The 25890-nt window shown below is 42.6% G+C and overlaps 1 protein-coding gene and 1 long non-coding RNA gene across 2 annotated transcripts in view; one reads left to right on the top strand and one right to left on the bottom strand.

Moving 5' to 3' along the window:
* On the top strand, positions 1 to 9927 carry LOC306823882. Its single transcript, XR_013779064.1, has 3 exons — positions 1 to 2229; positions 7901 to 9123; positions 9170 to 9927. It is a non-coding gene; the product is annotated as an uncharacterized lncRNA (long non-coding RNA).
* The window catches only part of LOC306823875 (uncharacterized protein), a 23380-nt gene continuing 5089 nt past the window's right edge, over positions 7600 to 25890 (bottom strand). The window contains exons 6-13 of the mRNA XM_079343765.1: positions 22473 to 22646; positions 20701 to 20874; positions 19151 to 19324; positions 18426 to 18599; positions 14019 to 14192; positions 12666 to 12839; positions 12124 to 12297; positions 7600 to 8092 (exon numbers count right to left, since the gene is read on the bottom strand). Of these exons, the coding sequence (XP_079199891.1) occupies positions 8065 to 8092; positions 12124 to 12297; positions 12666 to 12839; positions 14019 to 14192; positions 18426 to 18599; positions 19151 to 19324; positions 20701 to 20874; positions 22473 to 22646 (1246 nt within the window). The 3' untranslated portion in view covers positions 7600 to 8064. The remainder of the gene's footprint in view (positions 8093 to 12123; positions 12298 to 12665; positions 12840 to 14018; positions 14193 to 18425; positions 18600 to 19150; positions 19325 to 20700; positions 20875 to 22472; positions 22647 to 25890) is intronic.

Below are 25890 nucleotides of genomic sequence, written 5' to 3' on the forward strand. Positions count from 1 at the left end.
TTTCCTCAAACCCCGTATGACATTTCAGTGTGGTTTTAAACTACATGAAGAGAGGACATTTAACTCTGGAACATTCAGCAATTACATGAACATAAGAAAAACAATAGGCCTCAAGGTGTAGCACTTCCCTCACAGTAAACTGTGTGAGTAGCATACAGGTACAAGTTACAACAAATGGCAAATTCTACCGTTTGATTTAAGTGTTATACTTCTTTACATTTCTGAAGCTTTAAAACATGTTTGTTTTAATGTTTTCATCCAGCCTGTGAGTGAGGTCGATTACGCAGTGCGGCCAGCTGCAGGACCTGCTCAAAGGACGTCGGATTGCTTCATTCATCCGTTCATTTGTTTCCTGATAAGACACATACACTCTTATTAATCTGCCCGGGTGGTAATAGTAGACATTGAACACATACACATCTGGATTTTTCCCTGAAGCTGAACTCATTTTGACCGTTGAACTTTTCTCACAATTCCTCTTCATGGAGGAGAAGTCTTGTCCTCAAGCTTTGTCATGATTTCTAAACTCGTGTGGTCGTTAGCGTCTCTTGCTGTAGTTGATGTCACGGTAAACTGCTCAGGTAAAAGTCTGCAGATCTGAACTTTACGTTTACAGTTTATTTTGGTTTTTACAATGAAGAATAAACGAGTCCTTCGATTGGTGGAAACAATAGAAACGAACTGAACCTCTGGCTCCCCCTGCTGGACAGAACAGAGAGCTGCTGTGTGTCTGATTTGAAAACAGTGTGATCACAGTTTAAACTGTTTGGATTTGATTCAGCAGAAGAATCAGGTTTTGTGTTTACAGTTTAAAGAAAAGGAAGGAAAGTTTCAACAAATGTGTTTTTTTGTGAAAAACCGAACCATGTCCTGTTTCCAAACTGTTTATTCTCTGTTTTGGACTTCTTGTTCACAAAAGGTTCGGTCCTGCCGGAGCTAACAGAAGTTAATCACCTGCTGTAGTTAACTAGTCTACCATTCCCTATAACTCAGAGGGCTACCTTATTTCAGATCTCTAGTCTACTGTTTCCTAGCAGATGGAGCTCACGGTAAAATCATCTAACACCCATTCAAGGAGGAACAGTCCATCTAACCGCGCCAGGATTTACTGCCCAAAATCCGCCACGTAGGATAATTAGTTACAAGTACAGCTCTTAGGTGCTAGGTGGGTTGAGGTGTGAAAATCAGTTTTTGTGTGCCGTGGTGTGGTGGGTCACTGCTTACCTCCGAAGCTCATGGGGCATCATTGAACCAGTGGATGTGGACTGTAGCTGTTTCCGTTCAACGTTCTTGAAGCTTTTTTACGGCCCTCGTGGGCGCTTTCATCTTGCAATTTTGACGTCATTTGGAGCCAGAGTCTGCGCAGTAGGGTCCAGCTGGAGAAGCCCTGGTAACATGCCCCGCCCATTTAGCGTATCGCCGTGATGACTTGCGCAGTCCAGCTACGCCAAGAGCATACATATCTTTACCGAGGGAAATTCATCTACCGACCGTGGAGGTGAGTATAAAACCACCATATATTTCAAGTCAAACATCTGAACGTAATCCATCTAAACATGAAGAAAATCTGTTAATTAATTGAAATTTAATTTGAATTTAAACTGTGGATTAATAAAACTATCTTTGGCAAAAAAAAATGAACTAAACATAAGTTAGTAACATAAGCTGTGAACAGATCTTAAGGTGCTGGCAAAAAAATGCTATATGATAGAAAGGTAGAAGGTCGTGGTAAAAGATGCACATCATTACTACTTACTTACTTGAAGTCTATGTACAGTTACATGAACATTGATGTAAATGTGTGAGAGGATATGTGTGCGTTTCTTTGCATTACTGTGAAGTTGGTAGATGAATCTGCTTCATGAAGGTTTCTGTTTGTATGGACCTTTTCTTTGGTTCTTTACCTCGGTCAACCAATTTAGAGATGTTGTGTATTTCATTGTAATCGATTGTTTTTATTATCCTCATTTTAGGCAAAAGGAAGAAGAAGGATGGATGATACAGAGAGGACTTAGAAGGTTAAACTGTCAGGTGTAGTTTCATGAGTGGCGACATACCGCTTCAAACTTAATATTCAGCACTCATGCAAGTTTACTTATGTACACGCCTGCACGCGTGACTATATTTTCTATGTGCTTACATGTCATGCAGATGCTGCTTGACAGTGAAGCTCCTCTGACCAAAGTAGCTTCAGTCTCACCTGACACTACACCCAACTACTTTAATGAGGTCAGTTTAGTGCAACTCAGGCAGGCAGGCAGGTAGGTAGGTAGGTACGTGTGCGATGGACTGGTGTGCATGAATTTAGGATGGCTTCACCCCCATCTGATACATTTACCAGTCCCTCCAGGAAGTTGCGATGTTGCGATCGCAACAATTCACGCAAATTCAACCAATCCCCACCAATTTCTCAGCGACCTTGCAATTTTGTTCAATCACACAACTTTTCTGCGAATTTAAACAATGAGAGTAGTCCCCCGCAAAAACAGCGAGCTACACGTCACCAAAGTTTCGTGACCACGGACCAAACTCCCTTCCTGTTTATCTGCAATCAGAAGAGTGAGCATGAAGCGCTGCAGGTCCGTCCTGTCTCCATGACAACCGTTTGTTGACAACGTGCTGCTGTGTAGCTGACACTGCTCCGTCACTTTTTACTGCAAGTTTAATATTTGAGATGGTTTTTTAACCCTGCAGACACGGAGCATAGACGATCTGGGTACAAGATATGATCTGTAGGAAGATATAAAATACAGGGAATATCAGACATACTGAAAAGAGCAAACGAGTCAACAGCGCCTTTCTGAAAAGAGAAAAGAGCTCGGCGTGGACACACAAAAATTACAGTGTGTGTGTGTGAGGGACATGTTGTCTTGATAGTTGTAAGTGCCGGTTAATTGTAATCAATGAAATCGAGACGGCTCCGTGTGGAAGTGCTGGCAGCCATTTATTTTCAACCCTTAACAAGACAATCCCCCAAGACACAAGAGGGCGCTCAAGAGTAGCGCGTGGACTAAACCACTACCATAACATCCCCCTTTCTCAGTACGTTATGAGCGATAACGTTACATCAAAATTATTTCAACTTATTATGCAGTAATGTAAACATTGCATCTTATTTACGTGTATTGTTACCAATTAGGGCTGTAATAACAAACTTCTTTCTTAGCTTGTAAATAGAACTTGTACAGGATTAACTGTTATTACATTGTAATTGGCGTAACATTTCTTTTATCTTGAACCATGAACTAACTATGAAGGTGGGATAGACTACCCATACCTTCAGCTGAGTGAGGGGATTATTCTGCCCCGGGCTGGTCACTCAGTGTTTGAGAGTACCTTCTACCTAGGTCAAAGTCCTTAAGGTACCTCGGAGGATTTCTCTCTCTGGTTGGATACCGCTTCTCTGTAGGACGATTATTTGGAGATGTTGGGAGTCGAGGAGTAGCAGGTGCATCAAGTGGCGGGTCGTTCTGCAGGACAGAAACAGGGGTGTCCTCAGGGTCGGTCTTAGACCCTGTGAGAGTAACAAGATGACTCCGATTGCGTCTCAGGAGTCCTCTGGGGGTCTGAACCAGGTACGACCGTGGTGTATCCGCACTGGCTGTAACTGTCCCATTTTCTTTCATGTCTGTAATCCAAACCTGATTTCCTGGGTGTAGTCCCGAAAGGTCCTGTGCTCGGTGTCTGCTATTGAACCATTTCCACTGCTTATCTCTCTCCCTCCGTTCTCTCTCTCTCAGCGTAGTGATGTCAGTCCACCCTGGTTTGAGGCAGGATGGAAGGATGGGCACCGTAGTGCGAAGTTTTCTTCCCATCAGGAGCTCCGCCGGGCTGTGGCCATTAGCAAGCGGAGTGGCACGATATGCCATGAGCGCAAGATAGGGGTCGCTCTCTTTCTGCAGTAGGTTTTTCACTGTTCTCACGGCTCGTTCAGCCTCGCCATTGCTCTGGGGAAATCTTGGACTGGAGGTGGTGTGGGCAAAGTCCCATTCATAAGCAAATCTTTGGAAGTGCTCTGATGAGAACTGTGGGCCATTGTCACTCCGAACCTCCACAGGAATGCCGTGTCTTGCAAAGATGGACTTCATGTGTTCAATCACTGCAGTAGAAGTAGTGTGCGTGAGCTTGGCTACCTCTATGAATCTGCTGAAATAGTCCACTAAAAGCAGGTACTGGCTGTTATTCCATTCAAAAAGATCAACACCAACCAACTCCCACGGATGTGTTGGAAACTCTGTGGGCAGTAGTGTTTCTCTGTGGTGTGGCCTCTCTTTAGCACACGTGTCACATTCAGACACTAACTTCTGCAGTTGTGCGCTGAGTCCTGGCCACCATACCGACTGCTTTGCTCTCTCTCTGGACTTTGCGATGCCCTGGTGACCTGTGTGCAGGCGGCCCAAAATGTCCTTTTGCAGTGACTTGGGAATGACTATACGTGTCCCCTTTAACAGTAGGCCATTCTCGACTGTGAGGTCACCAGCGTGTTGCTGATAGGGAAAGCATGGCCCTGATATTTTGTGTTTGTCCGGCCAGCCATTCCAGCAGTAGTGTTTCACTTGTCTTAATATGTCGTCCCTGTCTTGGTGTTCTCGGATTTGTAGTAACCTTTTCTCTGTTGCAGGAAGATTAGTGACAACCTGATGTGCATACAAGTCTATTTCTTCTCCTAATGTTTTGTCATGCACTGCCTTTACTGGTGCTCTGGACAACACGTCCGCAGTCGCAATGCATTTGCCAGGCACACGTGAAATGGAGAAACAGTACCTCATTAATCTCATTCTCAGTCTCTGTACGCATGGTGGTAGCTCGTCAAGGTTCTTTGAGCCTAAAAGTGGTTTTGTGATCCGTCTCAACATGGAACTTGATGCCTATGAGAAAATCTGAGAACCGCTCACACGCCCAGGTTATGGCCAGGGCCTCTTTCTCAATCTGAGCGTACCTTTGTTCTGTCGGGCTGAGTGCTCTTGATGCGAATGCGACTGGTTTGACTGTGCTGTCTTCCTGCTTTTGAAGCAGCACTGCTCCGAGTCCAAAGGAAGATGCGTCTGCTGATACTGTTGTCTGTGCTTTTGGGTTGTAGAGTGCCAAGTTTGGTGGCCTGCTCAGTTCTGACTTGATCATGTCAAATGCTTTTTGTTGAGCATCACCCCAGCACCACACGTTTTTAGCACTCAACAAGTCCCTCAGTGGCTGTGTCTTCTCTGCGAGGTGAGGGAGGTATTTTCCCAAATGATTGACCATCCCTAGGAACCGCCTCACACCACTGACGTCTGTGGGTGCCTCCATGTTGCTGACTGCTTTCACTTTTTCTGGGTCTGCTTTCACTCCAGTACTGTCAATGATCTGTCCCAGAAACTTAATGGAGGTTTTAGAAAACTCACATTTCTCGCTTTTCAGCTTCACTCCTGACTTTTCAAGCCGCTTCAGAACTGCCTCCAGTCGTGTGTCGTGTTGGGCCTGCGTTTCAGCGTACACCAGTATGTCGTCCATCTGGCAGACCACATCCTTTTCTGGAAATGTTCGGGAGCAGATGAGATACCAAAACAGAGTCTATTAAAACAAAATCTCCCGAAGGGTGTGATGAATGTGGTTAAGAGTGCTGAATCTCTGGACAACGGGATTGGCCAGAATCCTGAGTTTGCATCAAGTTTTGAGAAGATCTTTGCATCTTGAAGCTGTCCCAGAGTGTGCTCGACTGATGGTAGCATGTGTCGTTCTCGTTTAACAGAGTCATTCAGCTTTGTTAGGTCGACACATACACGTACCTCCTCTTCAGATCGCTTTGGAATCGGGACCATCCCGGCACACCAGTCAGTGGGCTGCTCCACTCTTGAAATGACCCCTAGCTCCTCCATGCGAGCTAGTTCCTTTTTAACTTTAGGTAACAGGGGTAGTGGGACGCGTCGGGGGGTTGTCAGAGCAAATGGCTTGGCATCTTCTTTAAGCTCGATTCTATATTCCCCCTCCATTTTGCCTAAGCCACTGAACAGTTTTGGGAAACGCTGCTTCACTGCCTCTACTGATGTGAGTGACACTGCCTCCACTCTAGCCACCAACCCGAGAGCTACACTTGCTGGGCGACTAAGTAATCCCTGTATCAGATCTGCTACCACATACACTGCCTGTACTGTCGAGTTATTGGCTGTGCTTAGGTTAGCTGTGAACTTCCCTTTAACTGCAAGAGGTGACATGCCCGCCCCATACAGTTTCAGTTTAGTTGGCTGTAGTTGTGGTCTCTGTGCTAGAGTATTGTAAACCTTTTCAGGGAGGACAGTTACGTCTGCTCCTGTGTCAATCTTGAGCACACAGTCTAGATTGTTTACTTTGACAGTAGTAACCCATGCATCATCTGACTTATCTGAAGCCACTGAGCCTAAAAATGCAACCTCACTTTCACTGTTGTAGTCATTACCTGCAGCCTGGATTTCTCTTACTGCTCCTGACCTACACACTCGTGCATAGTGTCCTTTTTTCTTGCACTGATTGCAGAATACATCTCTGGCTGGGCAAATATGTTTGCTGTGATGCTGTGATTTGCATTGTTGAGTGTCACGACTTGTGTTTCTCTCTTGGGCTTGTTTCATTGCCTTTGGTGGTTTATTGAATGTTTTAGTGAAAGTCTTTGTTTTTGCTTTGACACTGTCCACGTTGCAGGGGTTTACTTGTCTGAAGTTAGTTTTCAGAAGATCCTGCTGTTTCTTCACGAGCTCACTTTGACGAATTTTCATGACTGCTTTGTCCAGCGTAAGCTCAGCATCCATCTGTAGTGACTCCGAGAGCCGCTTGTCACTTATCCCAACCACGAGTCTGTCTCTGATCATTTCACTGTGCAGGGCACCATAGCCACAGTGCTCTGCCAGGGCATACAATGACGTGATAAAACTGTCTGCAGTCTCTCCTATTTCTTGTTGTCTTTGGTTAAACTTTGCACGTTCAAAAATTACATTTCTTCTCACAACAAAATGTGCCTCCAACCTGGCTACCATTGTGTTGTAATCACTCGCCTCCTCAACTGTCAGGTTCAAAGAAGTTAGCACGTCCTCTGCTTCTTCTCCCATTGTGTAAATCAACGTGTTTACCTGGTTTTCTTCTGGCTGTAGCTCGAGCCCAGAAGCTATTGTGATAAGTTCGAACCGTTTGGTCCATTTCGGCCACTCTTCTGGCTTTTTGAAGTCAAATTTTGGTGGCGGTGAGATCTGAAATGCTGTTGGTGGCGCTGCCATGCTGTGTCGCGATCGATGCTCGGCACTTACTGCGCTTGTTTCTTCAAGCTTACAACGCGAGTTCACTCCGGTCAGTAAGAGCAAGTCCTTCTTTTGTTTCGTTGCTCCCCCGGACTACTTCTGACACCATGTCTTGATAGTTGTAAGTGCCGGTTAATTGTAATCAATGAGATCGAGATGGCTCCGTGTGGAAGTGCTGGCAGCCATTTATTTTCAACCCTTAACAAGACAATCCCCCAAGACACAAGAGGGCGCTCAAGAGTAGCGCGTGGACTAAACCACTACCATAACACATGTCACTGAGCGAGGCAGAGGAATATGCTTCACAAAGTAAATTGCTCTGCTCAGGTTAAAATATGACTCAATGACATCAACATTGCTGCCTGCTGCAATTTAATTGCAACGAACAGTTAAAAACATTGCAACATACATAGCAATTTTTTGTAAAAGCTGCCGTGAAATCAGAGATTTTAGGTCACAACAATCCCCCAAAAAGTCTACAAAATCCTGGAGGGACTGTAAAGAGAAGATGATTTTAATACATGTTACAGATGATCATGTTCTGGTTTGGACTTATAGAAAGAAATAGAATCAAAATACTCATCACGAGAAGAATAACTGCGACATTTCTACCAGCTGTTTCCTGTTTGTCCTTCCTCTCCTGTAATGTGTTTTAGAACAGATTCATTATAAATGAGCTCTGAGCTGATTCCTCTGTCAGTCCCTGATGGATGAAGCTCTCCTCAGCTTGCAGAGCTTCTCCACACACAAGATGGTGGAGGTTCCTCCTGTGGATCATCAGCTGCTCCTCTCTGCTCCACCAGAGTCCTGATCACTCACATTATGGCAGAAATCGCCATGGAATGGTCCTAATGAGAGAAGAAGAGAGATCACAGAAATCATGACTCATGTTCTACACTGACTTCCTTCATTCGCTGGAAGTCTGAAAAGGGGGGGGGGGGGGGGTTAGGGTAACACGGACTGCTTCCCTGTCACTGAACCTGCTGCTTTGCAGACCATCTCCTCTGTCAGCTGTTACACTGTACCGTTTTCCTGTGTTGACCTTCCTGTGTTAGCACATGTGTACAACTCCAGGCTCCACACGTCTGTTTCTCAGTTCAGTCCTCTCAGTTTTGTGTTTGACACTGTGAGCGGCCTGATTGACTCTATCTGCTGAAGGCTCAGCTGCAGAACAACATGGCCTCCATGACTTTCACACAGATAGCCAGCTGTAACAGTCCCATCCTGAACAGGCTGTATAAAACGGTCCGATGATTTAACACTTCATGTTGATTTGTACTTCACTGTACTTCTATATCAAGGTCACTGGTGAATTTGTCCTTAGAGAACAAAAGAACCTCCATGCTTTGGTTGAGCCCACACAGTCTTTGTTAGATAGAAACCTGAGCAGAAAACATTTCATCAGAAAGAAATGAGCTTTAGAAAATAAGCTCTATGACAGGACATGAGGAACATACAGAGAAAGATGTGTTCACAGCAGCTCCACAGCTGACTGTCTGATGGTCTCACAGACTCGGACATGGACTCCACTTTGAATGTTTGCAGCTTTATAGCTTCTTCAGAGTGGATGGTGACAGTGAAGTGAAATAAATCAGAGAGAGGAAAGTGATACTTGTTGATCAATCACTGTGGTGCAGTCGTGTTACTGTGAGGGAGTGACTGTCTGACTCTCATCAAATAATCCACAACATATTTTTACATCCACCTCAAAGCCTTCTCTGAATGAGCTGCTAACAACGTTCATCTAAGGACAGAAGCTTCAACTCATCTCTCTTCATGCTCTGGCTGGCTTTGAGGATGGAGCTGTAGAGACACTTGTAGAGGAGAGGACAGATTATATTGGACAACGTTAGCCATCCTCTCCTCGACATCATGGCAGGCCAGATGAGATGCAGCAGTGGATGGTTCATTTCACTGTACTGCAGGACTCAGAGGTTCAGGAGATGCTTTGTCCCCACAGACAATTAGGCTTCATAACACACAGGCCAACGGTAGCAGCTCATAACTGGAGCTGTGGGTAAACCGTCACTGCCTGCCTTTCCTCCTCTTTCTCCTGAACACTCTCATCCCTGGGATTGGTGCAATAAGAACTATTTAGGACTGCAGAGACTTTGACTGTTTAAATCATCTGTTCATTTCATCTCTCCAGTTTTGGATTATTCCTGACTCTGTTTGGAGTCCTGTTTTTAAAATGAACATCGTCTTCTTCACTGTTTGTTCAATGTTTGAACTTCTCTTTGTGAGCTACAGGATACTCCTGAATTTAATCCAGGAGAGAGGTTCAGGGGACAGATTGTTGATACACATCAGCTCATATATTCAGATTCTTGTTTGTTGTTGGAGAAATCCTTTTCTGGGTGGACACTATGAAGAAAGTTCAACATACTCAGGGTTTGTTTTCTGTGATCTGGCTTCACTAACCCTGACAGAAGAGATGGTGCTGAACAGTCACATGAAGCTGCTTATCAACCTGACAAGTAAACCCAGAGTTTCAGAGAGCACGCTCACATAAAAGGGGCGGAGCTAGCTTCATTTAACCTATCACAATCATCACAGAGTCTGCAGTCAGCAGATCATCATATCTAACAAACTGTGAACAAACTATATGAATAATATGAAGAAGTTGAAGACAAACAGGCTCAAAGACTAAAGTTCTCCCACTGACCAATCAGACCAGTCGCTCTGTTTGTGATGGTCAGAGCTGCAGCTGAATCAGAACTTCTCAAACTGTGCTGCAGGAACAAATGCAGGAAGGACAACTGACAGAAACAAAGAAACATCAGAGAGGATTCATGTCCAAACTACAGTTTGTTATATTTTCTTATAATTGTTAGTTCACCTTCAAACTGAGCAGAGTGAGTCATGTTTCTTCTCTGAACTGAATGTGTCGCTCTGACTCATGTGGAGACGAGAACAGTTTGAGAAGTTCTGATTCAGCTGCAGCTCTGACCATCACAAACAGAGCGACTGGTCTGATTGGTCAGTGGGAGAACTTTAGTCTTTGAGCCTGTTTGTCTTCAACTTCTTCATATTATTCATATAGTTTGTTCACAGTTTGTTAGATATGATGATCTGCTGACTGCAGACTCTGTGATGATTGTGATAGGTTAAATGAAGCTAGCTCCGCCCCTTTTATGTGAGCGTGCTCTCTGAAACTCTGGGTTTACTTCTCAGGTTGATAAGCAGCTTCATGTGACTGTTCAGCACCATCTCTTCTGTCAGGGTTAGTGAAGCCAGATCACAGAAAACAAACCCTGAGTATGTTGAACTCTCTTCATAGTTTCCACCCAGAAAAGGATTTCTCCAACAACAAACAAGAATCTGAATATATGAGCTGATGTGTATCAACAATCTGTCCCCTGAACCTCTCTCCAGATGTGTTCAAGGACAGGACGGAAACAGGGAAACAAGAAGCTCAGTGAATAGAAACTGTAACATTCACCAACGTAGATCTACATTTAAACATTCAGCTTTCTCCATCAAAGGCTGTAAACACCTGAAATCACATTAAACACCTGAAATCACATTAAACACCTGAAATCACATAAAACACCTGAAATCACATTAAGCACCTGAAATCACATTAAACACCTGAAATCACATTAAACACCTGAAATCACATTAAACACCTGAAATCACATAAAACACCTGAAATCACATTAAGCACCTGAAATCACATTAAACACCTGAAATCACATTAAACACCTGAAATCACATTAAACATTAAACACCTGAAATCACATTAAACACCTGAAATCACATTAAACACCTGAAATCACATAAAACACCTGAAATCACATTAAACACTTGAAATCACAATAAACACCTGAAATCACATTAAACACCTGAAATCACATTAAACACCTGAAATCACATAAAACACCTGAAATCACATTAAGCACCTGAAATCACATTAAACACCTGAAATCACATTAAACACCTGAAATCACATTAAACACCTGAAATCACATAAAACACCTGAAATCACATTAAGCACCTGAAATCACATTAAACACCTGAAATCACATTAAACACCTGAAATCACATTAAACATTAAACACCTGAAATCACATTAAACACCTGAAATCACATTAAACACCTGAAATCACATAAAACACCTGAAATCACATTAAACACTTGAAATCACAATAAACACCTGAAATCACATTAAACACCTGAAATCACATTAAACACCTGAAATCACATTAAACACCTGAAATCACATTAAGCACCTGAAATCACATTAAACACCTGAAATCACATTAAACACCTGAAATCACATTAAACACCTGAAATCACATAAAACACCTGAAATCACATTAAGCACCTGAAATCACATTAAACACCTGAAATCACATTAAACACCTGAAATCACATTAAACATTAAACACCTGAAATCACATTAAACACCTGAAATCACATTAAACACCTGAAATCACATAAAACACCTGAAATCACATTAAACACTTGAAATCACAATAAACACCTGAAATCACATTAAACACCTGAAATCACATTAAACACCTGAAATCACATTAAACACCTGAAATCACATTCATCTCACACTTCAAATCTTCTTAAAAAAACAGTGAAATGAGAGCTTTACCTACTTTTAGATTTAAACTGGTTTATATCATTTGTATAATGCTCATTTTGTGGAACATGTATTTTAATGGATCCTCATGAAGAGGGCTTTATTGTGTTTGCTAAAACAAAGGACCAACTAAAGACACGAGCTGGAAATCAACAGCGGCTATAAACTCTTAATGCAGCTCATCAGTTTCATGCTTTGTATTGAGACTATGTTCAATCACATTTTCCCTGTTAAATAAATAAATTCAAACGTGGAGGGTTTACTAAAGAACACTGAGAGACTGACCTCACAGTCTTCAGACGATAGTTTGGATTCTCCTGAAAATCAATCAGCAGCTCCATATCTAAATCCTGCAGGTTGTTCTGACTCAGGTCCAGCTTTCTGAGATGGGAGGGGTTGGACTTCAGAGCTGAGGCCAAAGAAGAACAGCTGATCTCTGACAACCTGCAGCGACTCAATCTGAATAAAGAATAAAAATAATGTGTAATCCAGTCACGTGTTCAGGTTGTTATGAGTATCTCAACATCACTGCTCTGTGATGTTACTACATTTATCAAATCACACATTATTGAATCACAAGTCTTCATGATTTCACTTCTTAACAGAACCAGGGGAAACCAGAGGCTTCATGTGCACGTTGTTTAACTTTACTTCACAGTCACAAAAACATTTTCACATCAAATCTCTAAATTATTCAGCAACTTGAAAAAATATCTCCTCAACCATTAAATATCCAGAGATTTAAATTCAGAGAAATGACGGAATGTGCAACAATGGAGGATGTGGATTTAAATGATCCAAATGAATGACACAGTCAATGATCTTACATCAGAGTCTCCAGTCTGCAGTTTGGATTCTGCAGATATTCACACAGCAGCTTCACTCCTGAATCCTGCAGCTTGTTGTCAGTCAATTCCAGCTCTCTGAGATGGGAGGGGTTGGACTTCAGAGCTGAGGCCAGAAAAGAACAGCTGATCTCTGACAAACTGCAGTCCCACAATCTGAGTAAAGAATAAAAGAAGTTAATGTAGATGACAGTGAGCTTTATACATGAATGTGTGATGTTGTCCACATGAACACACTGATTTGATCATCATCTGTTCATTCCAACATTGAAGGACTTTATTAGGATGGATTAATACTTTAGTTCTTCCTGATCCTTCTTAGATTCAAACACTCAAAGCTCCTGTGAGGAACTTTCATTACGTGTCTGTTTTGGCGCCCCCCTGTGGACAAAGTGAAACCTCTTCTCTCTTTACTGATCTTGTCCTGTACAGTATTCCCTCACTAAAAACTCCTCCTGCTTTCTTTGAACTCTACAAACTACAAGTCAGTGTGAATCTCTTCTGTAGGAAATGTAAAGAAAGGCTTTTCCAGACAGCGTCCTGTGATTCTCCTCATGTGACAGCGAGCAGCTGGAAACAGACAGACTTTCAGAAGGACTTTATAATGTTGGTGGTCTCATTGACTTTAGACAATCATCAAGAGAAGTCCAGATTACTTTGAGTGTGTTTCATCAGCAGATCAAACCTCCTCACAGTACCTTTAAATCACAGACTTTGTTTTGATATATGATCATAAAAACATGAACGGTATGAAAGAAAGGAAGAATGATCCATAAACAGATGTTCTTCAAGTCTCTTGTAAAGTGGACTCTCATTCAGAATGATGAGGTCCAGCAAATATGACAATAAAATCAGACAATCCATCCAAACACGTGTCCCGTCATGATGTGATCTGTTACTAAAGGACAGTTCATGGAGGCTTGTCAGAGTCCTCTCTACACTCCTAAATGTCTCTGTGCTGCTCTTCTCTGGATCTGTGTATTTCATATGGAGCTTGTTTGGAAGTTAAAGGTGATGAGAGGCTCATGAACTGTTTGTGATTATCACCACACATTCTTTAAACCTGTGAGCCGTACAGGAAGCTGTTCTTAGATCAGAGGCTCGACCATCTAACATCTAATGAGTCATGAAGGCAGGCAGGACAAACACAACATGAGATTAGCAGACCCTCTTCAGTGGACTCAGGAGGTCAGTGGGGGCTGGGAGCAGAGCTGCTGCTAATGTTAGCTTGTTTCATGCTGCTCAGCTTGTTTTTAGGTTAGGATTCACACAGTGTTCATCATTCCTGAGGTGTTGAACTGCAGCACAGACTCAAAGAAAGAAAAGGTGTCTGACCTCAGAGTCTCCAGTCTGCAGTTTGGACTCTGCAGATAATCACACAGCAGCTTCACTCCTGAATCCTGCAGCTTGTTGTCACTCAGGCTCAGCTCTCTGAGATGGGAGGGGTTGGACTTCAGAGCTGAGACCAGAAAAGAACAGCTGATCTCTGACAAACTGCAGCCCCACAATCTGAATAAAGAATAAAAGTAAATGTAGATGACAGTGAGCTTTAGACATGAATGTGTGATGTTGTCCACATGAACACACTGATGTGATCATCATCTGTTCATTCCAACATTGAAGGACTTTATTAGGATGCATTAATACTTTAGTTCTTCCTGATCCTTCTTAGATTCAAACAATCAAAGCTCCTGTGAGGAACTTTCATTACGTGTCTGTTTTGGCGCCCCCTGTGGACAAAGTCAAACCTGTTCTCGCTTTACTGATCTTGTCTTGTACTGTATTCCCAGAGATGCAGAAAGAAGGATAGGATAGAATGGGGGACGGGGGGGGGGGGGGGGGGTTGTTTGGGCAGGCCATCCTCATCAACTGTCCCAAGGAACCTAAGAGAGCTCAGGAGCTCCCATAAAAAGGAGAGGTTAGTAGCTTGAATATAATGATAGTGACGAGCAGTAATAAGAAATGAAAGCTGAGAGAGAGATCAGAGTTCCTGATGCCAGTTCCCCCGGTAGTCTAGACCTATAGCAGCATAACTATGAGCTGGTCCTAAGCCAGCCCTAACTATAAGATTTATCAAAAAGAAAAGTTTTAAGTCTATTCTTAAAAGTACCTAGTGTGTCTGCCTCCCGGACCCCGACTGGTAGACGATTCCAAAGGAGCCTGATAACTAAAGGCTCTACCTCCCATAGTACTTTTAGAGACTATAGGCACCACGAGCAGGCCTGCATTCTGGGAACGCAATGTTCTTGTCGGATAGTACGGTACAATTAACTCTTTAAGATAGGATGGTGCCTGACTGTTTAGAGCTTTGTAAGTGAGAAGAAGGATTTTAAAATCTATTCTTGATTTTATAGGGAGCCAATGGAGAGAAGCCAATACAGGAGTCATGTGGTCCCTTTTCCTAGTTCTAGTCAGAACACGAGCTGCAGCGTTTTGGACGAGTTGAAGGGTCTTTAGAGATTTACCATAGCACCCTGCTAAAATAGAATTACAGTAATCCAACCTGGAGGTAACAAATGCATGAACTAGTTTTTCAGCATCGTTTTGTGACAGGATCTGTCTGATCTTAGAGATATTACCAAGGTGAAAATAGGCTGTCCTTGAAATGCGTTTAATGTGAGAGTTAAAGAACATCAAATAGAACTCCTAGATTCCTAACAGTGGTACTAGAGGCTACGCTAATGCTACTAAGGGCTGTCATATCGGCAGAGAAAGTCTCTCTAAGGTTCTTAGGTCCAATCACTAGAACTTCAGTCTTGTCTGAGTTGAGCAGTAAGAAGTTTCTGGTCATCCAGGTCCTGATGTCCTTGAGGCAGGCTTCTAGTTTACGAAGCTGGTTGGTGTCTTCTGGCTTCATTGCTATGTAGAGCTGAGTATCGTCTGCATAGCAATGCAAGTTTATGGACTGTTTCCTCATAATACTACCTAGAGGAAGCATATATAATGTAAAGAGAATCGGTCCAAGCACTGATCCTTTAGGCACTCCATGGCTATCTTTGGTGTGCATAGAGGACTCATCATGAACATGCACAAACTGAGACCTCTCTGATAAATAGGATCTAAACCAACTTAAGGCAGTCCCTGTAACTCCAAGTCATTGTTGTAGTCTCTTTATCAGGATCTGATGGTCCATCGTGTCAAAAGCAGCACTAAGATCTAACAGGACGAGCACAGATAGAAGTCCCCTGTCTGAGGCTAACAGAATATCATTTGTTACCCTAACTAGTCTCAGTGCTATGCTAAACTCTAAATCCAGACTGAAACTCCTCAAACAGGCTGTTGTCGTGGAGACAGTCACACAGCTGATTAGCTACCACTTTCTCTAAGATCTTGGAGATAAAAGGAAGGTTAGATATAGGTCTATAGTTAGCTACAGTTCCTGAATCAAGAGTAGGCTTTTTAAGGAGCGGTTTAATTACAGCTACTTTAAATGACTGGGGTACATAACCTGCCACTAAAGATATATTGATCATATTTAGTATGGAGCTGCTAACTAGGGGAAAGACTTCCTTAAAAAGCTTGGTTGGGATTGGATTTAAAAGACAGGTTGACGGTTTAGATGCAGAAATAATCGAATTTAGTTCTGAAAGGTTAATTGGAGAGAAACAGTCGAGGTTAGTATCAGAATGTGGAACTGTTTCTGCTGTATCCAAAATATAGGAGGAATCTGCACTGAGTAAAGGTAGTAAGTTGCTAATTTTGTCTCTAATATTTAGAATTTTATCACTAAAAAAGCTGCTGAAATCATTACTGCTAAGGGCTAAAGGCCTTAACAAATGATGTTCTGTTAGCCTCAGACAGGGGACTTCTATCTGTGCTTGTCCTGTTAGATCTTAGTGCTGCTTTTGACACAATTGACCATCAGATTCTGTTACAGAGACGAGAACAATTGCTTGTAGTTACAGGAACTGCCTTAAGTTGGTTTAGATCCTATTTATCAGAGAGGTCTCAGTTTGTGCATGTTCATGATGAGTCCTCTATGTACACCAAAGTTAGCCATGGAGTGCCTCAAGGATCAGTGCTTGGGCCGATTCTCTTTACATTATATATGCTTCCTCTAGGTAGTATTATGAGAAAACACTCCATGAACTTTCATTGCTATGCAGACAATACTCAGCTCTACATGTCAATGAAGCCAGTAGACAAAAATCATATGACGGCCCTTAGTAGTATTAGTGTAGCCTCTAGTACCACTGTTAGGAACCTAGGAGTTCTGTTTGATCAGGATATGTCCTTTGATTCCTACATTAAACACATTTCAAGGACAGCTTATTTTCACCTTGGTAATATCTCTAAGATCAGACAGATCCTGTCACAAAACGATGCTGAAAAACTAGTTCATGCATTTGTTACCTCCAGGTTGGATTACTGTAATTCTATTTTAGCAGGGTGCTATGGTAAATCTCTAAAGACCCTTCAACTCGTCCAAAACGCTGCAGCTCGTGTTCTGACTAGAACTAGGAAAAGGGACCACATTACTCCTGTATTGGCTTCTCTCCATTGGCTCCCTATAAAATCTAGAATAGAATTTAAAATCCTTCTTCTCACCTACAAAGCTCTAAACGGTCAGGCACCATCGTATCTTAAAGAGTTAATTGTACCGTACTATCCGACAAGAACATTACGTTCCCAGAATGCAGGCCTGCTCGTGGTGCCTATAGTCTCTAAAAGTACTATGGGAGGTAGAGCCTTTAGTTATCAGGCACCGCTCCTTTGGAATCGTCTACCAGTCGGGGTCCGGGAGGCAGACACACTAGGTACTTTTAAGAATAGACTTCAAACTTTTCTTTTTGATAAATCTTATAGTTAGGGCTGGCTTAGGACCAGCTCATAGTTATGCTGCTATAGGCCTAGACTACCGGGGGAACTGGCTCCAGGATCTCTTATCTCTCTCTCCCTCTTTCTCTCCCAGCTTTCATATCTTATTACTGCTTGTCATCTTTATATTCTAACCTCTCCTTTTTCTGGGAGCTCCTGAGCTCTCTTAGGTTCCTTGACTGTTGGTGAGGAAGGCCTGCCCAAACAACCCCCCCCCCCCCCCCCCCCCCACGAGGATGGCCTGCCCAAACCCCCCCCCCCCCTGCTCTTTCGTTAATGTTAACAGACAAACAGTAAGGTCCTTTACCTGCTTTTGTAAAGTGTCTCGAGATAACGCCTGTTATGAATTGACGCTATACAAATAAAGATTGATTGATTGATAAAGGTCAGCAGCTTTAAGTGAGCCGTGATGTTGCCCACTCTGGCTCTACACACCTAACTATGCCCGCTGACTTCGCTAACTTCACGTTTCTGACTATGGAGTCTCCAATTATCAGAGTTTTTGTCTCAGCGGGTGTGTCGCTGAGTGGGGAAAATTTGTTTGAAACATGAAGTGGTTGGTGGTGAACCGTGTGCCTTGTTTTTTGACTATGCCTACCTCGAACTGTTTGTGATTATCCCCACACATTCTTTAAACATGTGAGCCGTACAGGAAGCTGTTCTTAGATCAGAGGCTCGACCATCTAACATCTAATGAGTCATGAATGCAGGCAGGACAAACACAACATGATGCCCAGAAACATGAGATTAGCAGACCCTCTTCAGTGAACTCAGGAGGTCAGTGGGGGCTGGGAGCAGAGCTGCTGCTAATGTTAGCTTGTTTCATGCTGCTCAGCTTGTTTTTAGGTTAGGATTCACACAGTGTTCATCATTCCTGAGGTGTTCAACGGCAACACAGACTTAAAGAAAGAAAAGGTGTCTGACCTCAGAGTCTCCAGTCTGCAGTTTGGACTCTGCAGATAATCACACAGCAGCTTCACATCTGAATCCTGCAGCTTGTTCTGACTCAGGTCCAGCTCTCTGAGATGGGAGGGGTTGGACTTCAGAACTGAGACCAGAGAAGAACAGCTAATCTCTGACAAACTGCAGCCCCTCAATCTGAATAAAGAATAAAAGAAGAATGAAAATAATGTGTAATCCAGTCACATGTGTTCAGGTTGTGATGAGTATCTCAACATCACTTTGTCCTGATGAATCAAGTTTTCTCTAAATGATTAGAGGATCATTTCTGATTGTGTATTCACTAAATCTAAATCCTCCAAATGTCAGCTCAACATTCATCCAGCTGTTCATGTGCACAGATGAAGAACAGGCTGCTGATCTCAGTCAGCTCTGTGATCTTACTACATTTATCAAATCACACATTATTCAATCACAAGTTTTCATGATTTCACTTCTTAACAGAACCAGAGGAAACCAGAGGCTTCATGTGCACCCTGTTCAACTTTACTTCACAGAGTCACAAAAACATTTTCACATCAAATCTCTAAATTATTCAGCAACTTAAAGAAGACGAAATCTCCTAAATCATTAAATATCCAGAGATTTCAATTCAGACAAATACTGAAAATAAATAAATCCTGAAATGAGCAACAATGGAGGATGTGGATTCAAATGATTCAGATGAATGACACAGTCAATGATCTGACCTCAGAGTCTCCAGTCTGCAGTTTGGAGTCTGCAGATATTCACACAGCAGCTTCACTCCTGAATCCTGCAGCTTGTTGTTACTCAGGTCCAGCTCTCTGAGATGGGAGGGGTTGGACTTCAGAGCTGAGGCCAGAGAAGAACAGTTGATCTCTGACAAACTGCAGCCCCACAATCTGAATAAAGAATAAAAGACAGGGATAGGTAGATCGATACTTAACTTGCTTGGGTTTTCTGTTCTTAGGAATTGGTACGTTTGCATATGTATATATGTTTACCTTTGTTTCTGTCACTGAAAAAGCCTTAAATAAAGTTGTTAAAAAAAACAAAAACAAGATACTTTGTTGATCCCGGGGGAAATTCAAGAAAGTCAATGTAGTAAGTAAATGTAGAGTAAATGTAGATGACAGTGAGCTTTAGACATGAATGTGTGATGTTGTCCACATGAACACACTGATGTTATCATCATCTGTTCATTCCAACATTGAAGGACTTTATTAGGATGCATTAATACTTTAGTTCTTCCTGATCCTTCTTAGATTCAAACACTCAAAGCTCCTGTGAGGAACTTTCATTACGTGTCTGTTTTGGCGCCCCCCTGTGGACAAAGTGAAACCTCTTCTCTCTTTACTGATCTTGTCCTGTACAGTATTCCCTCACTAAAAACTCCTCCTGCTTTCTTTGAACTCTACAAACTACAAGTCAGTGTGAATCTCTTCTGTAGGAAATGTAAAGAAAGGCTTTTCCAGACAGCGTCCTGTGATTCTCCTCATGTGACAGCGAGCAGCTGGAAACAGGCAGACTTTCAAAAGGACTTTATAATGTTGGTGGTCTCATTGACTTCAGACAATCATCAAGAGAAATCCAGATTACTTTGAGTGTGTTTCATCAGCAGATCAAACCTCCTCACAGTACCTTTAAATCACAGACTTTGTTTTGATATATGATCATAAAAACATGAACGGTATGAAAGAAAGGAAGAATGATCCATAAACAGATGTTCTTCAAGTCTCTTGTAAAGTGGACTCTCATTCAGAATGATGAGGTCCAGCAAATATGACAATAAAATCAGACAATCCATCCAAACACGTGTCCCGTCATGATGTGATCTGTTACTAAAGGACAGTTCATGGAGGTTTGTCAGAGTCCTCTCTACACTCCTAAATGTCTCTGTGCTGCTCTTCTCTGGATCTGTGTATTTCATATGGAGCTTGTTTGGAAGTTAAAGGTGATGAGAGGCTCATGAACTGTTTGTGATTATCCCCACACATTCTTTAAACCTGTGAGCCGTACAGGAAGCTGTTCTTAGATCAGAGGCTCAACCATCTAACATCTAATGAGTCATGAAGGCAGGCAGGACAAACACAACATGAGATTAGCAGACCCTCTTCAGTGGACTCAGGAGGTCAGTGGGGGCTGAGAGAAGAGCTGCTGCTAATGTTAGCTTGTTTCATGGGGCTCAGCTTGTTTTCAGGTTAGGATTCACACAGTGTTCATCATTCCTGAGGTGTTGAACAGCAGCACAGACTTAAAGAAAGAAAAGGTGTCTGACCTCAGAGTCTCCAGTCTGCAGTTTGGACTCTGCAGATAATCACACAGCAGCTTCACTCCTGAATCCTGCAGCTTGTTGTGGCTCAGGTCCAGCTCTCTGAGATGGGAGGGGTTGGACTTCAGAGCTGAGGCCAGAGAAGAACAGCTGATCTCTGACAAACTGCAGCAACTCAATCTGAATAAAGAATAAAAGAAGAATAAAAATAATGTGTAATCCAGTCACATGTGTTCAGGTTGTGATGAGTATCTCAACATCACTTTGTCCTGATGAATCAAGTTTTCTCTAAATGATTAGAGGATCATTTCTGATTGTGTATTCACTAAATCTAAATCCTCCAAATGTCAGCTCAACATTCATCCAGCTGTTCATGTGCACAGATGAAGAACAGGCTGCTGATCTCAGTCAGCTCTGTGATGTTACTACATTTATCAAATCAGACATTTTTCAATCACAAGTCTTCATGATTTCACTTCTTAACAGAACCAGAGGAAACCAGAGGCTTCATGTTGTTTTTAATCTTCATGAAGAGTTTGAAACTTTTCTCCACATTGTCAGAAATCTCTGCATGACGACGATTCTTAAATCTGAATACTTTGACAGGATATAGAAACGTTTTCAAAACTCAATCTGAAACTTGTTCTAAATCAGTGATTCTCAACCTGTGGCTCTCGGGCCTCATGTGGCTCCTTTAAGACCTAATGGCAGAAATAACACTCACCTCCATTTTAACTTTAAACAACTGGGTGCTGAATCCTGAAAATGTTCAAACATGATTATAAAACCATTTTGGAACGCTGTCCTTTGAGTTTGTCTCTTTTAAGACTGAGCCTTCTTAAAAAACAATTCCCTTAAATTAACTGAAAGAGAGAGAGAGAAGTCTGTGGGTATTTCCCTCCTCTGGTTCAGATGTGATGTCTCGTGTTAAACCTGAAGCGTCGTGTCTTTGTTTCTATGTTTCTCAGCAGCTGATGTGTCCATGCTGTGCTGGACTCATGAGAGAGAATTTGACTGGAAAATGAACTTCTTGTGGAGATCAGGAAGACAATCATCAGGATATCTTTGACTCTTGTCCCGTGTTGGGAAGGTTTTGGGGATTTGTTCAGGAGAAGATTACAAATATTAATATTTACAGAAACGGCTTCATCCACTTCATATTCTACATGTCCTCTCGGGTTGGATGGCGTGCTCTGGTGACCTGTAGGCTCTTACACTGGTACACCTTTATATACAGTAGAAGGTCATTTTTGGTCTGCTTCCTCACTATCTCTGTGTTTTTATCACACAGAAAAGTACTGGACAGTATTCTTTGTGTTCTCAGGACCTTTTCATGCTCTCTGTTCCAAATGCTCAAACAGAAACTGGTAAAAAGGTTTTTGTGTTTTCTGCACCCTCAGCCTGGAATCTGTTGCAGAATGGAGTCCTTGAAGGTTTTTAAATCTAAGATGAAAGACCTGGAAGCAGATTCTACAGGATGCACATGGTTTTAGTTTGACTGCTTGAGCTACTGACTCCCAGATTTGACTCATAGATGGTTCTATTAGAATGATAAATATTGTGTTTTGTAAATTGTCCTTTGTCCTTGAGGGAGTCATCCCAAAAGGTGATTGTGTGTTTGTCAGTGTGTCTGTTCAATAATGCTGTTTTGGATGTTTGTGTATTTCTTTATATTTTTGTTAGGACCCCTGTAAAGATGAGACCGTGCATCTCAAACTGCTAACATTCAAACTCAGTTTCTATTATATTCATATCTATATTACAGTCAGTGATCTGACCTCAGAGTCTCCAGTCTGCAGTTTGGACTCTGCAGTCCCTCACACAGCAGCTTCACTCCTGGATCCTGCAGCTCGTTGTTAGTCAGGTCCAGCTCTCTGAGATGGGAGGGGTTGGACTTCAGAGCTGAGGCCACGACGTCACAGTGAGTCTCTGAGAGTCGACAGGCAGAGAGTCTGTAGTGACAAATAAAATAGAGAAAGATGATTTATAAAACAATTATTTGATATTTATTTCTCACATATGATGATTTAACATTCGGAGCGCCAGCACACGCCATATTTATTTCATTTGACAGAAATGGGTTCTGATGACACTGCACATCCCAGCATACCAATTTGTCAAGTAATTAGAACAATGTATCAATGCTATCAAAACACATGTTGACCCATTGGTTGCCGCAGCAATAGGCTATGTTGAGAGGAGAGTGTAAATGCAGAAGAGACATCCACAAATTGTACAGGCCACAGTATTTGTTAGGAAGCTTACCATAACCATTGTGAAAGAAGGAGGCAACAAAAACAAGTACAAGAACTTGAGGGACATAGAAATGAATTTATTAATTAATTCGCGGAGCTGAACTAAATACATTTGTGTTGGATAAACGTGGAATGCAATTGATGTCGGTCAAAATAAACTATTATAAACTGGCTTGCCTGAAAGGCAAGCCACACTACTACTATTGTAAATATTATTATTCCTATATCCGTTTTTTAGGGTGGTTGCCTGAAAGGCACCACACATACGAGTAAGGTATCAAAACGGGTGGCTCAGTCATGACATGGGTGCTGTTACTTTGTGGAAACCTCGGACACACAATGTGGACACAAATCGAGTTTTAGAGACAAAAATTTACCCCATCTAAAATGAATTGGCAAAAATTCAAATCCTAGAGTGTAACTGCCAAAAACTTCAAAAATGATTAAAAAAATCACGATCCTGAAGTCATTGTTGCTCGCATATACAAACAAAATACATCAAAAGAAAGCTCTGAGTGTCCTCTCACTCATAAAGCAAAAGATAAATAAATAAAAAGGTTCAGTCTCCCAGGGGAGGCATTTGTTTGACAGTCACGCACCACATACACACACATTGGGCACTGTGGTCTCAGTCTGAATGCTACATAAAAATAAAACACATCAGAACGTGCGTCTATTTGTTCTGTCGCTCACAGTCCAAACGGATCAGTGATACCATTTTTAGTTTTGAAGATATTTGAGGTTTTGCGAGCCGTGCTAAGCCCATTCAAATACATTGATGGAATGTTTCTGATCAAAGGCAAAGCTGAATAGACGGATATAGTTTTGAGTCCTAAAACCAGAAAGTGAGTTAGCATTTTAGCGCCGTGGTTCTAACCTCTGAAAGTCAATGTGGATTTTGAATGTGTTTGTGTTTAGACGCCGGAAATAAGGTCTGTGGTTAACACAAGCTGAAGAGATGTTGACGTTTTGTTAGACGAGATAAACTACGTTAGCTAAGACGCCAACTTGTGAATTTTAAAGTTTTTACGCAAACTTTAAACGGCGGTTGCTAACAAGTAGCTAACTGAAACTACAGTGGTTGTTGCAGACATTACACATCATCACGCCAGGAACTCTCTCCCTAATCCTCCTTACAGCCTCTAGTCTGGTTTTTCAATGCTCTTGTAAATATTAGGTTAATAAACAACTTATTAAGCTAACGTTTAGCTAGCTTGTCAAATCCGCTGATTAGATTGATGAAGCATAACGGTCGTGACGTCATTATAAACTGACCGCGGTGTAGTTCGCTAGCGCATAACGTTAGCTTTTTACTTCTCTGGGCTGCATTAACTCTTCAAACTTCATATAAATGATGTTCATCTGTAAAGATTATCAGCTGAACAAAACAGCTACACATCAGAAACGTGTGTTTGATACAGAGATTATTTTCTGCAATGATCCAAAATCCAATGCAAAAATCCCATAGGCGAATTTTCGTAGGAACCACCGGCGCCATTTTTTTGGGTTGGCCTAAAAAATACGTCATTACTATACCAGTCTATGTCAACCAATCAGTGAGCAGCAGGGACAGAGTTCTGTCTTAGCTGTTAGCTGACTGCAGTTAAACACAAGATAGTCAGACCCCTGCAGTCCCACACATGCACACATGGAAGAACTTTTACAATTTCTGCAGGAATTGTCTAGTTTTAAATTTCATTTAAATGAACAAAGCCAAAAGGAATATATTGTCAATTTAGAACAAAGAGGAATTCCGTCGAAACCATCTTATATACACATATAACAATACATATCCTATACATACATTCTTTGTTACTCTAACAAACTGTTACCCTAATGAATTATTTATATATTTACATTACCTGCGTGTCGCTAAATGTCTACTCAAAACTCGCAATTTGCGCATTGAAGTCCCCCAGTAGAACAATGGAGTCCCTAGTCGGAGCACTGTCCAGCACCCCTCCCAGGGACTCCAAGAAGGCCGGGTACTCCGCACTGCCGTTCGTGCCGTAGGCCGAGACGACAGTGAGAGACCTGTCCCCTACCCGAAGGCGTAGGGACACGACCCTCTCGTTCACCGGGGTAAACTCCAATACCTGGCAGCTGAGCTGGGGGGCTATGAGCAAGCCCACACCAGCCCGCCGCCTCTCACCACGGACAACTCCAGAGAAGTAGGAGCTGGGTTCCAGAGCCCAAGCAATGCGTGTAGGTGAGCCCGACTATATCTAGCCAGTACCTCTCAACCTCCTGCACAAGCTCAGACTCCTTCCCCACCAGTGAGGTTTTCTACTCCCCCCCCCCAAAACGCCAGAAGCTGCATCCTGGGATTGGGTCGCTGAGGCCCCCGTCGTCGACTGCCGCCCGATCCCCATTGCACCTGACCCCTACGGCTTCCTCTGTGGATGGTGAGTCCAGAGGAGGACGGGCCCGCGTCGTCTTTTCGGGCTGGACCTGGCCGGGCCCCACGGGCAAAGGCCCGGCCACCAGGTGCTCTCCTGCGGGCCCTAACCCCAGGCCTGGCTCCAGGGTGGGGCCCCGGCTCCGCCATGCCGAGCGACGTCTCGGTCCTTGTTGTAATATGCGTCATAGGGGTTTATGAACCACTGAGTTGGACTTATTCCCTGGAACTGGTGTAGCCTCCTTCCTCTCAAATATCCTTCATCTATAGTCTGTGATCTGATGTGTGATCTATTCACATGACTCTCTCTGGAGTAGAAAACCATTTGAAACTCATTGAACAGTAACTCTGGAGGAGGACCATCTCATTCTCGTCTGGCTCACTTCTATAAATGTGAAAATACAGAGACTGCTGCAGAATGATCAGCAAAGAATCAAATGTAGTGAGGTGAAGGATCTCCTGTAGGAACAGTTTATCTGTGATCTACCTGCTGAGATGTTGAGATCACGTGAAAAAAACAGTTTTTAGTGAACAGAGAGGATT

The sequence above is a fragment of the Symphodus melops genome, assembly GCF_947650265.1.
Source record: "Symphodus melops genome assembly, chromosome: 5".
NCBI classification, from domain to species: domain Eukaryota; kingdom Metazoa; phylum Chordata; class Actinopteri; order Labriformes; family Labridae; genus Symphodus; species Symphodus melops.